This window comes from Buteo buteo, chromosome 31 (assembly GCF_964188355.1).
Source record: "Buteo buteo chromosome 31, bButBut1.hap1.1, whole genome shotgun sequence".
Lineage (NCBI taxonomy): Eukaryota > Metazoa > Chordata > Aves > Accipitriformes > Accipitridae > Buteo > Buteo buteo.
Window position 1 is genome coordinate 2,014,201 of NC_134201.1, and position 12,274 is coordinate 2,026,474.

At 60.9% G+C, this 12,274-nt stretch overlaps 1 protein-coding gene across 1 annotated transcript; it reads right to left on the minus strand.

Annotated features, from left to right (window-relative positions):
- Window positions 1-1,070: 1,070 nt before the first annotated feature.
- On the minus strand, window positions 1,071-10,467 carry LOC142025994 (sushi, nidogen and EGF-like domain-containing protein 1). Its single transcript, XM_075018740.1, has 6 exons — window positions 10,450-10,467; window positions 6,685-6,788; window positions 4,925-5,055; window positions 3,673-3,960; window positions 2,981-3,118; window positions 1,071-1,325 (listed from the first exon to the last, which is right to left on the minus strand). Exons 1-6 carry the CDS (start codon window positions 10,458-10,460, stop codon window positions 1,071-1,073), a joined length of 927 nt encoding a protein of 308 aa, XP_074874841.1. The 5' UTR covers window positions 10,461-10,467.
- Between the last annotated feature and the right edge of the window lie 1,807 nt (window positions 10,468-12,274).

A 12,274-nucleotide genomic window follows, 5' to 3' on the forward strand; every position in this document is an offset into this window, starting at 1 on the left:
CCAGGTTCCTGGGTGCCCCCACGGACCCCCTGACCCCCCCCCCCCACATTCCCAGGCCCCCTCCCCAGACACCTGGGTGCCCCCAGGGTGTTCAACGAGACCCGTCTCCCCCCCCCCCCCAACCCCCCCCACCCACAATGGGGTCACCGTGGGGACACCCGGACGCCTGGGTCCAATTTTGGGGGGGGGACACACACAAACACCCATTCCTGACCGAGGGTCTCCCAGTGACACCCCCAGTTACACCCACCCCCACCCAGGGACACAGGCGGGGGGGGGCTCCCACCCCCCCCCACCCATAGGGTGGGTGCTGGTGTCACTGGTTGTCACTGGTGTGGGTGCTGGTGTCACTGGTTGTGATGGAGGGTGGGTGCTGGTGTCACTGGTGTGAGTGCTGGTGTCACTGGGTGGGTGCTGGTGTCACTGGTGTGGGTGCTGGTGTCACTGGTGTGGGTACTGGTGTCACTGGGTGGGTGCTGGTGTCACTGGTGTGGGTACTGGTGTCACTGGGTGGGTGCTGGTGTCACTGGTGTGGGTACTGGTGTCACTGGGTGGGTGCTGGTGTCACTGGGTGGGTGCTGGTGTCACTGGTGTGGGTACTGGTGTCACTGGGTGGGTGCTGGTGTCACTGGTGTGGGTGCTGGTGTCACTGGGTGGGTACTGGTGTCACTGGTGTGGGTACTGGTGTCACTGGGTGGGTGCTGGTGTCACTGGTTGTGATGCAGGGTGGGTACTGGTGTCACTGGTTTCAATGCAGGTTGGGTGCTGGTGTCACTGGTTGTCATGTGTGCACGGACCCTCCCCCACACGCGTGTGCACGGACCCGCACGCACACGCGTGTGCACACACACGCACACGCAACCCCCCGCTCTCCTCGTCACGTCTTTATTGCTTTTTCCACCGTAACGCGTCTTCGGGGGGGGCGTCTCCTTCTTCTGGGGGGGAAAAGGGAGGATTTTAGGGCACCCGGGTGCACCCCAACCCCAGGGCACCCCCAAATCTGGGTGCCCCCCCCCAAAAAAGGACAACCCCGCCCCCAAAAAAAAGACCCGGCCACGCGTGTCACCCACTCACCACTCGCAGATGTACGTCTTCTCCTCGGTGGTCCCGGGTGGGCTGGGTGTCGTTGATTTGGGGGGGGGCGTCGGCGAAGGGGTGACGGTTTTTTCGGGGGGGGGTCCCTCGGTGACGGTGAATTCATCCACCCGGAAAATCCAGCGCCCCGAAATCCCCACGTTGCTCCGGCGGCCGATCTGCAACACGGCCGGCGTGCGCGACCCCGGGATGTTGTAGTAGTGAACGCCGTCCCCGCTGTTGAAACCGGCCTGGGGGGGTCGTGGGGGGGGGACACGGTGGGTGATTTGGGGGTGGGGGGGGTAGGGGGGGGTTGGGGGGGGAGGGATGGGAGGCATCGGGGGAGGAGGAAGCGTGGTTATGGCCCGATCCCCTTAACTCTGCCCCAATCCCCTCAATTCCACCCCAAATCCCCTTAATTCCACCCCAAATCCCCTAATTCCACCCCAAATCCCCTAATTCCACCCCAAATCTCTTTAATTGCACCCAAACCCCCTAATTCCACCCAAAATCCCCTTAATCTCACCCCAAATCCCCTTAACTCTGCCCCAATCCCCTCAATTCCACCCAAATCCCCTCAATTCCACCCCAAATCCCCTTAATCCTTCCCCAATCCCCTTCACTCTGCCCCAAGCCCTCAATTCCACCCTAATCCCCTCAATTCCACCCCGATTTCCCTTAATTCCACCCCAAATCCCCTTAATCCTTCCCCAATCCCCTTAACTCTGCCCTGAATCCCTGTAACTCCACCCCAAATCCCCTTAACTCAATCCCCTAATTCTGCACCAAATCCCCTTAATTCCACACAAATTCCCTTAATTCCACCCCAAACCCCCTTAACTCTGCCCAAATCCCCTAATTCCATCCCAAATCCCCTTAACTCCACCCAAATTCCCTAAATTCCACCCCAAATCCCCTTAATTCCAACCCAAATCCCCTTAACTCCACCCCAAATCTCCTTAATTCCACCCCAAATCCCCTTAACTCGGCCCCAATCCCCTAATTCCACCCCAAATCCCCTTAATTCCACCCCAAATCCCCTTAACTCTGCCCCAACACCCTAATTCCTCCCCAAATCCCCTTAATTCCTCCCCAAATCCCCTTAATTCCACCCAAACCCCCTAATTCCACCCCACATCCCCTTAATTCCACCCCAAATCCCATTAACTCTGCCCAAACCCATTAACTCCTCCCCAATCCCCTAATTCCACCCCAAACCCCCTTAACTCCACCCAAATTCCCTTAATTCCACCCCAAACCCCCTTAACTCTGCTCAAATCCCCTTAACTCCGCCCAAACCCCCTAATTCCACCCCATATCCCCTTAATTCCACCCAAATTCCCTTAATTTCCCCCCAAATCCCCTTAACTCTGCCCAAACCCCCTAATTCCACCCCACATCCCCTTAATTCCACTCTAAATCCCCTTAACTCTGCCCCAACCCCCTTAATTCCACTCCAAATCCCCTTAATCTCACCCCAAATCCCCTTAATTCCACCCAAATCCCCTTAATCTCACCCCAAATCCCCTTAACTCTGCCCCAAACCCCTAATTCCACCCAAATCCCCTTAATTCCATCCAAATCCCCTTAATTCCACCCCAAGTCCCCTAATTCCACTCTAAATCCCCTCAATTCCACCCCAAATCCCCTTAACTCTGCCCAAATCCCCTTAACTCTGCCCCAAACCCCTAATTCCACCCCAAATCCCCTTTATTCCACCCAAATCCCCTTATCCCACCCCAAATCCCCTTAACTCTGCCCAAACCCCTTAATCTCACCCCAAATCCCCTTAACTCCACCCCTAATCCCCTTCCCTTCACCCCACACCCCCCCCCCTCCCACCCAGGCCGTCCCACCCCCTTCCCCCGCCGGTGACCCCTCCGTCCCCTCCGTCCCCGACCCCCACCTGCGCCGGGATCCCCCCCAGGCCGGTGTGGGCGTCCCCACCGTTGGAGATGCCGGTGGTCCATTGGATGTCACCGTAGTTGAGGAGGATGAAGGAGGTGGCCCCGTCGGTGGCCAGCACCGCCTGGAAGGTGTTCACCTGCGGCGAGGGTGAAGAAGGAACGTCCACCGTGTCACCGTGTCACCGTGTTACCGTGTCACCATGTCAACGTGTCACCATGTCAACGTGACCCACATCTCTGCGGTCGTTGACCCTCCGTGTGTCCCACCACGTTGTCACCTTCCAGGTCCATCCCCACGTCTCCGTGTCACCATGTCACCGTGTCACCATGTCACCGTGACCCACATCTCTGCGGTCATTGACCCATCGTGTGTCCCACCACGTTGTCACCTTCCAGGTCCATCCCCACGTCTCCGTGTCACCATGTCACCATGTCACCGTGACCCACATCTCTGCGGTCGTTGACCCATTGTGTGTCCCACCACGTTGCCACCTTCCAGGTCCATCCCCGTGTCCCCCCCATGTCCCAATCCACCATCTCCGTGTCCCACCACCGTCCCCCTGTCCCTCCATCCCTCTTTGTCCCCACGTCCTTTGCCATCCCCTCCCCGAATAGGTGACGCGGCCACGGGAGGCCACCACCGTCGACGTCGGAGACGGGCGACCGCCTCGACGTCCCCGACGTCTCTCACCTTGGTGGAGGCGGCTCCGAAGAAGGACACGCGGTACCAGGTGGCCACGAAAGCCCACGTGGGTTTGGGAGGCGGCTCGGGTGGCTTCACGGCATTGGCCAGATCGTGGGCGAGGCGGGCCAGAAGCTCCGGTTTCCGGCTTTGCCGGTAGTAGACGTTTCCTCCCAGGCCGGTGTCGACGTCAGCCCAGTATGGGGCCACGAAGGGGCGGTGGCCGGGCAGCGGGAAGGGTTGGGGGGTGAATTCAGGGACCCCTACTCCGAAGGACACCACCCCGTTGTTGTTCACCTATAGGAAGCGACCGTCACGCCGCGATGACCCGCCCGTCTCCTGGGGTGGGCCTCAACCGCGGTGGTGGCACCAACCATGGTGGCCCCCCCAGTGATGTGTCTTCAACCGTGGTGCTTCCAGTCATGGTATCTCCAGTCATGGTGACCCCAACCATGGTGGCTCCAACCATGGTGACCCCAACCATCTTGACCGCCAACCATGATGGCATCCAACCATGGTGTCTCCAACCCATGGTGTCCCCAAACCCATGGTGTCCCCAACCCCATGGTGTCCCCAACCCTTGGTGTCCCCAACCCATGGTGTCCCAACCACGGTGTCCCCAAACTCATAGTGTCCCCAAACCCATGGTGTCCTCAAACTCATGGTGTCCCCAACCCATGGTGTCCCCAAATTTATGGTGTCCCCAACCCCATGGTGTCCCCAACCCCATGGTGTCCCCAAACTCATGGTGTCCCCAAACCATGGTGTCCCCAACACTTAGTGTCTCCAACCTATGGTGTCCCCAAACTCATGATGTCCCCAACCCTTGTTGTCCCCAACCCATGATGTCCCCAACCATGGTGTCCCCAAACCCATGGTGTCCCCAAACTCATGGTGTCCCCAACCATGGTGTCTCCAACCCTTGTTGACTCCAACTCATGGTGTCCCCAAACCATGGTGTCCCCAACACTTAGTGTCTCCAACCCATGGTGTCCCCAAAGTCATGATGTCTCCAACCCATGGTGTCCCCAAACTCATGATGTCCCCAACCCTTGTTGTCCCCAACCACAGTGTCCCCAAACTCAATAGTGTCCCCAAACCCATGGTGTCCCCAACCCATGGTGTCCCCACCCATGGTGTCCCCAATCCATGGTGTCCCCAACTCATGGTGTCCCCAACCCTTGGTGTCCCCAACCATGGTGTCCCCAACCAATAGCACCCCGAGCACCCCAACGCACAGCCCCGCCCCTCCGGCACCCACGTAGAGCGAGCGGTGACGTTGGCCGTAGAAGGAGAAGTTCTCCCAGAGGAAGATCTCGGGGCTCATCCCGTCATCTTCGGTGGGCGTGGCCTCGTCCCCGACCTCCAATCCGAAGGGGTACAGCACCCCACCTGCCAGGTGACCCGTCGGGGACCCGCGGTGAGGACTGGGAACCCCCACGCTGGGGGACTGGGAGCCCACTGGTGGTCCAGAACCCCCGGTGTCAACCTTCCAGTGTGGGCATGGGACCTCCAGTGTCACCCTGGGACCTCCCAGTATGGGACTGGGACCTCCCAGTATGGGTCTGGAACCTCTTGGGATGATCTAGAACCCCCAGTGTCACCCTGAGACCTCCCAGTATGGGTGTGGGACCTGCTGGTGTGGGCCTGGGACCTCCCAATGCCACCCTGGGACCTCCCAGTATGGGTCTGGGATGTCCTGGTGTGGGTCTGGGACCTCCCAGTATGGGTCTGGAAGCCCTTGGGATGATCTAGGACCTCCCAGTATGGGTCTGGAACCTCCTGGTGTGGGTCTGGGACCTCCCAGTATGGGTCTGGGACCTCTTGGGATGATCTAGAACCCCCAGTGTCACCCTGGAACCTCCCAGTATGGGTCTGGGACCTCCTGGTGTGGGCCTGGGACCTCCCAGTATGGGTCTGGAACCCCTTGGGTTGATCTAGGACCTCCCAGTATGGGTCTGGGACCTCTTGGTGTAGGTCTGGGACCTCCCAGTGTCACCCTGGGACCTCCCAGTATGGGTCTGGAAGCCCTTGGGATGATCTAGGACCTCCCAGTATGGGTCTGGAACCTCCTGGTGTGGGTCTGGGACCTCCCAGTATGGGTCTGGGACCCCTTGGGTTGATCTAGGACCTCCCAGTATGGGTCTGGGACCTCTTGGTGTAGGTCTGGGACCTCCCAGTGCCACCCTGGAACCTCCCAGTATGGGTCTGGGATGTCCTGGTGTGGGTCTGAGACTTCCCAGTATGGGTCTGGAACCTCTTGGGATGATCTAGAACCCCCAGTGTCACCCTGAGACCTCCCAGTATGGGTGTGGGACCTGCTGGTGTGGGCCTGGGACCTCCCAATGCCACCCTGGGACCTCCCAGTATGGGTCTGGGATGTCCTGGTGTGGGTCTGGGACCTCCCAGTATGGGTCTGGAAGCCCTTGGGATGATCTAGGACCTCCCAGTATGGGTCTGGAACCTCCTGGTGTGGGTCTGGGACCTCCCAGTATGGGTCTGGGACCTCTTGGGATGATCTAGAACCCCCAGTGTCACCCTGGAACCTCCCAGTATGGGTCTGGGACCTCCTGGTGTGGGCCTGGGACCTCCCAGTATGGGTCTGGAACCCCTTGGGTTGATCTAGGACCTCCCAGTATGGGTCTGGGACCTCTTGGTGTAGGTCTGGGACCTCCCAGTGTCACCCTGGGACCTCCCAGTATGGGTCTGGAAGCCCTTGGGATGATCTAGGACCTCCCAGTATGGGTCTGGGACCCCTTGGGATGATCTAGAACCCCCAGTATCACCCTGCGACCTCCCAGTATGGGTCTAGGAACCCCCAAAACGGGTCTGGGACCCCAAACGATGGGTGGGCCCCCCCCACCCAGTCCCCCCAAGCACCCCCCGGTGTCTCATCCCCCCCCCCCAGGTGTCCCCAGTGTCCCCAGTCACCCCAGGGGGTCCCACGGGTGTCCCCAGTGTCCCCAGTCACCCCGGGGGTCCCATGGGTGCCCCCCCACTCACCCAGGTGTCCCCACTGACCTGAAGGTCCCATGGGTGCCCCCCACGTCCCCAGGGGTCCCCACGTCTCCCCGTGGCCGAGGAGGAGGAGGAGGAGGAGGGACGGAGCCTTCGTCTGCCAAAGCCTGGAGGAACAAGGTGGGGGGGGGGGGGGGCGGAGTGAGAAGGGCACTGGCCCCTCCTTCGTCTGTCCGTCCCCCGTCCGTCTGTCCGTCCAGCCTTCCTCCAGCCATCCGTTCGTCCGCGCGTCCGTCCGTCCGTCGTCCGTCCATCCTTCATCCGTCCATCTAGCTGGCCGTCTGGCCGTCGTCCATCCAGCTGGCCATCCTTCATCCATCCGTCTGTCCTTCATCCGTCCGTCTGTCCGCCCTTCCTCCATCCATCCATCCATCCATCCATGTGTCCGTCTGTCCTTCATCCGTCCATGCATCCATCCATCCTTCATCCATCCATCTGTCCTTCATCCATCCATCCATTCATCCACATGTCCGTCTGTCCTTCATCCATCCATCCATCCTTCATCTGTCCATCTGTCCTTCATCCATCCATCCATGTGTCTGTCTGTCCTTCATCCATCCGTCTGTCTGTCCTTCCTCCATCCATCCATCCATCCACGTGTCTGTCCTTCATCTGTCCATCTGTCCTTCATCCATCCATCCACGTGTCTGTCCGTCCTTCATCCAACCATCCTTCATGCATCCATCTGTCCTTCATCCATCCATCCAAGTGTCTGTCTGTCCTTCATCCATCCATCTGTCCTTCATCCATCCATCCTTCATCCGTCCAACCGTCCTTCATCCATCCATCCATTCATCCACATGTCCATCCATCCTTCATCCATCCTTCATCCATCCACGTGTCTGTATGTCCTTCATCCATCCATCCATCCTTCATCCGTCTATCCGTCCTTCATCCATCCATCTATTCATCCACGTGTCTGTCCGTCCTTCATCCAACCATCCTTCATCCATCCATCTGTCCTTCATCCATCCATCCACGTGTCCATCTGTCCTTCATCCACCCGTCTGTCCTTCATCCATCCGTCCATCCTTTATCCATCCATCCACCCATCCATCCACGTGTCCGGCTGTCCTCCATCCATCTGTCCATCTCTCCGGCTGTCCCTCACCCATCCATCTTCCCACTCCCTCTGTCCGTCCGTCCGTCCCTCCCTCCCTGTCCCCATACACACGTGTCCCCCGTGTGTCCCTGGGCCCTCCAGACGTCCCGTGCCCTGGCCCTGGCCCCTGCAGACAGTTCATGGGTGTCCCTGTCCCCATGTACATGTCCCATGGATGTCCTTGCTCCCAAGTACATGTCCCATGGGTGTCCCTGTCCCCATGCACACGTCCCACAGGTGTCCTTGTCACCATGTACATGTCTCATGGATGTCCTTGTCCCCATGTACATGTCCCATGATGTCCCTGTCCCCATGGATGTCCTTGTCCCCAAGTACATGTCCCATGGTGTCCTTGTCCCCATGGGTGTCCCTGTCCCCATGGAAGTCCTTGTCCCCAAGTACATGTCCCATGATGTCCCTGTCCCCATGGATGTCCTTGTTCCCATGATGTCCCTGTCCCCATGGGTGTCCTTGTCCCCATGTACATGTCCCATGATGTCCCTGTCCTCATGGGTGTCCCTGTCCCCATGCACACATGTCCCACAGGTGTCCTTGTCACCATGTACATGTCCCATGGGTGTCCCTGTCCCCATGGATGTCCCTATCCCCATGCACACATGTCCCATGGCTGTCCTTGTTCCCACACACATGTCCCATGGATGTCCTTGTCCCCATGGTGTCCCTGTCCCCATGGATGTCCTTGTCCTCATGCACATGTCCCATGATGTCCTGTCCCCATGTACACGTCTCATGGATTTCCCTGTCCCCATGGGTGTCCTTGTCCCCATGTACATGTCGCATGGTGTCCTTGTCCCCATGGGTGTCCCTGTCCCCAAGGATGTCCTTGTCCCCATGCACATGTGTCCCCATGGATGTCCTTGTCCCCAAGTACATGTCCCATGATGTCCCTGTCCCCATGATGTCCCTGTCCCCATGGGTGTCCCTGTCCCCACGGGTGTCCCTGTCCCCATGTCCCCCTCCCTCGCGTCTCCCTCTCCACGTCCCTCTTTCCCCGTGCGTGGATGTCCCCACGCGTGTCACCTACGTGTCCCTGTCCCCACGCGAGCAGGTCCCCTCCATGCCCCCCCCCCCACGGACCTGTCCCCACCCCCCCCCCCGCGTGTCCCTGCATGTCCCTGTCCCCACGCACACGTCCTGTGGGTGTCCCTCTCCGTGTCCCCTGCGTGTCCCTCACGTGTCCCGCTGCCTGTGCGTGTAACTTGCGTGTCCCTCTCCACATGTCCCCATGACCCCACCACGTGTCCAGACGTCGCCCACGCCCCAATGTCCCCCAATGTCCCCACCACGCCCCCCACGTGTCCAGATGTCCCCAATGTCCCCCAAGTCCTCTGTCCCCATGTGCCCAAAGGACCACCATGTCCCCCATGTCCCCCAGTGTCCCCCCATATCCCCCCACATCCCCATGTCCCCCATGTCCCCATGTCCCTCAATGTCCTCCACGTCCCCCATGTCCCTGTGTCCCCCCATGTCCATCCCCATGTCCCCAAATGTCCCCCCATATCCCCATGTCCCCCAATGTCCCCCAATGTCCCCCCATATCCCCATGTCCTCAATGTCCTCCATGTCCTCAATGTACCCTCATGTCCCCGTGTCCCCTCATGTCCCCAATGTCCCCCAGTCCCCCCATGTCCCCCCATATCCCCATGTCTCCAATGTCCCCCATGTGCCCCCATTTCCCCAATGTCCCCCAATGTCCCCCATGTCTTCAACGTCCCCAATGTCCCTGTGTCCCCTCATGTCCCCCAATGTCCCCCCATATCACCCCACATCCCCATGTCCCCCCACGTCCCCACGTCCCCATGTCCCCCAATGTCCCCCAATCCCCCATGTCTTCAAAGTCCCCCATGTCCCTGTGTTCCCTCACGTCCCCCCATGTCCCCCCATGTCCCCATGTCCCTCAATGTCCTCCACGTCCCCCGTGTCCCTGTGTCCCCCCATGTCCCCGTGTCCCCCAATGTTCCCCATGTCCTCAATGTCCTCCATGTCCTCAATGTCCCCCCATGTCCCTGTGTCCCCTCATGTCCCCAATGTCCCCCCATGCCCTCAATGTCCCCGATGTCCCCCAATGTCCCCCCATATCCCCATGTGCCCCAATGTCCCCCATGTCCTCAATGTCTCCAATGTCCCCATGTCCCCTCATGTCCCCCAATGTCCCCCCATATCCCCCCACATCCCCATGTCCCCCCATGTCCCCATGTCCCTCAATGTCCTCCACGTCCCCCATGTCCCTGTGTCCCCCCATGTCCCCGTGTCCCCCAATGCTCCCCATGTCCTCAGTGTCCCTCATGTCCCCCATGTCCCCCAGTCCCCTCATGTCCCCAATGTCCCCCCATGCCCTCAATGTCCCCGATGTCCCCCACTGTCCCCCCATATCCCCGTGTCCTCAATGTCCCCCCATATCCCCATGTGCCCCAATGTCCCCCATGTCCCCCATGTCCTCGATGTCCCCCAGTCCCCCCATGTCCCCCCATATCCCCCCACATCCCCACGTCCCCCAATGTCCCCCCATATCCCCAATGTCCCCCATGTGCTCAATGTCCCCAATGTCCCCCAGTCCCCCCATATCCCCCCACATCCCCACGTCCCCCAATGTCCCCCCAATGTCCCCCCAGTGTCCCCAGTCCCCCCAGTGTCCCCGCACTCACCGGGGTCCCATGGTGCCGGTCGGTGCCGGCAGCGTGCCCGGAGCTATTTTATCCCCAGGGAGGGGACAGGGCTGGGGGGGGGGGGGGACACACGATGGGGAACCCCCCCCCGGTGGCACCTCCCAGGGCCCTGGGCGCTTCCGTCTCTACCCACTGGGGGGGACTGGGATGGACTGTGTCCCTGTGGGGGGACACTGGGGGGGACTGGGACATGTTGGGGGGGGGGACTGGGACGTGCTGGGGGGGACTGGGAACGCTGGGAGGGACGCTGAATGGGACTGGGATGTATTGGGAGGCACTGGGGGGACTGGGAAAAACTGGGGGGGATTTGCAACACTGGGGGGGAATACTGGGGGGGGACACTGGGACATGCTGGGGGGGGACTGGGAACGCTGGGAGGGACGCTGAGTGGGACTGGGATGTATTGGAGGCGACTGGGGCAAACTGGGGGGGCTTTGCAACACTGGGGGGGATACTGGGGGAGACAGCGTGGGGGACTGGCATACACTGGGAGGAACTGGGGACACTGCGGGGGGGGGGGGAGCCACGTGTCCAGGAGCATCTCCCTACCCCAACCTCCCCAGAGGTCCCCCCCCCAAAAAGTGACTCAGGGATCCGGGTGCGCCCCCCCCCCCCAAGAGCACCCAAGTACCCCGGTGTCCCTCCAAGAGCACCCAGGCATCTGGGGGGGGCACCCAAGAGGACCCAGGGATCTGGGTCCCCCCCCCAGGAGGACCCAGGTATCTGGGTATCCTCCCTAGAGCACCCAAACATCTGGGTGCCCCCCCCCCAAGAGCACCCAAGCATCCAGATACCCCCCCCAAAAAGTGACCCAAGGATCCAGGTGACCCCCCCAGAGCACCCAAGTATCTGAGTGCCCCCCCAAGAGCACCCAAGCATCTGGGGGGGGCACCCAAGAGAACCCAGGGATCCAGGTCCCCCCCCCCAAGAGGACCCAAGTACCCAGGTGCCCCCCCCCAAGAGCACCCAAACATTTGGGTGCCCCCCCCAACAGCACCCAAGCATCCAGTTGCCCCCCCCCAAGAGGGTCCAGGGATCCAGGTGCCCCCCCCAAAGAGCACCCAAACATCTGGGGGGGCACCCAAGAGAACCCAGGGATCCAGGTCCCCCCCCAAGAATCTTGGTGCCCCCCCAAGAGCACCCAAGTATCTGGGTGCCCCCCCCAAGAAGACCCAGGTATCTGGGTGCCCCCCCAAGAGCACCCAAACATCCAGGTGTCCCCCCCCAGGAGCACCCAAGCATTAGGGTGCCCCCCCCACGAGGGTCCAGGGATCCAGGTGCCCCCCCCCAGGAGCACCCAAACATCCAGGTGCCCCCCCGCAGAAGCACCCAAGTATCTGGGTGCCCCCCCCAACAGCACCCAAACATCTGGGTGCCCCCCCCAAGAAGACCCAGGTATCTGGGTGCCCCCCCCAAGAGCACCCAAACATCCAGTTGCCCCCCCCCAAAAGTGACCCAAGGATCCAGGTGCCCCCCCAGAGCACCCAAGCATCCGGGTGCCCCCCCCCCCAGGTCACCCAAAGATCCGGGTGCCCCCCCCCCCACCCCCCCCCGAGGGGACCCGGGCATCCGGACCCGTGACGGGAAATATTGACCGAAACGGGTCAGGGGGGGCCAAGAACCGCCTGGGGCAGGACGGGGCTGGCAGAGCACCCAAATATCCGGGAAACACCCCATTTCCCCCCCCCCCAGGGCACCCAGGCACCCAAGACCCCCCCCGTCCCCCCCCCGGCATTCCCCGCTTTTGATTTTTCTCCAAATTTTGGTGATTTTTTCTTGCAAACGGAACCCAGCAACAGATTCG

What these genes read in the sequence shown, in the direction of transcription:
- LOC142025994 (XM_075018740.1), bottom strand. An exon ending in GGCACCCATGGGACCTTCAG is followed by an intron (nt 5,056 to 6,684) that starts GTCAGTGGGGAC and finishes GTCACCTGGCAG; the next exon opens with GTGGGGTGCTGTACCCCTTC. An exon ending in AACGTCACCGCTCGCTCTAC is followed by an intron (nt 3,961 to 4,924) that starts GTGGGTGCCGGA and finishes CGCTTCCTATAG; the next exon opens with GTGAACAACAACGGGGTGGT.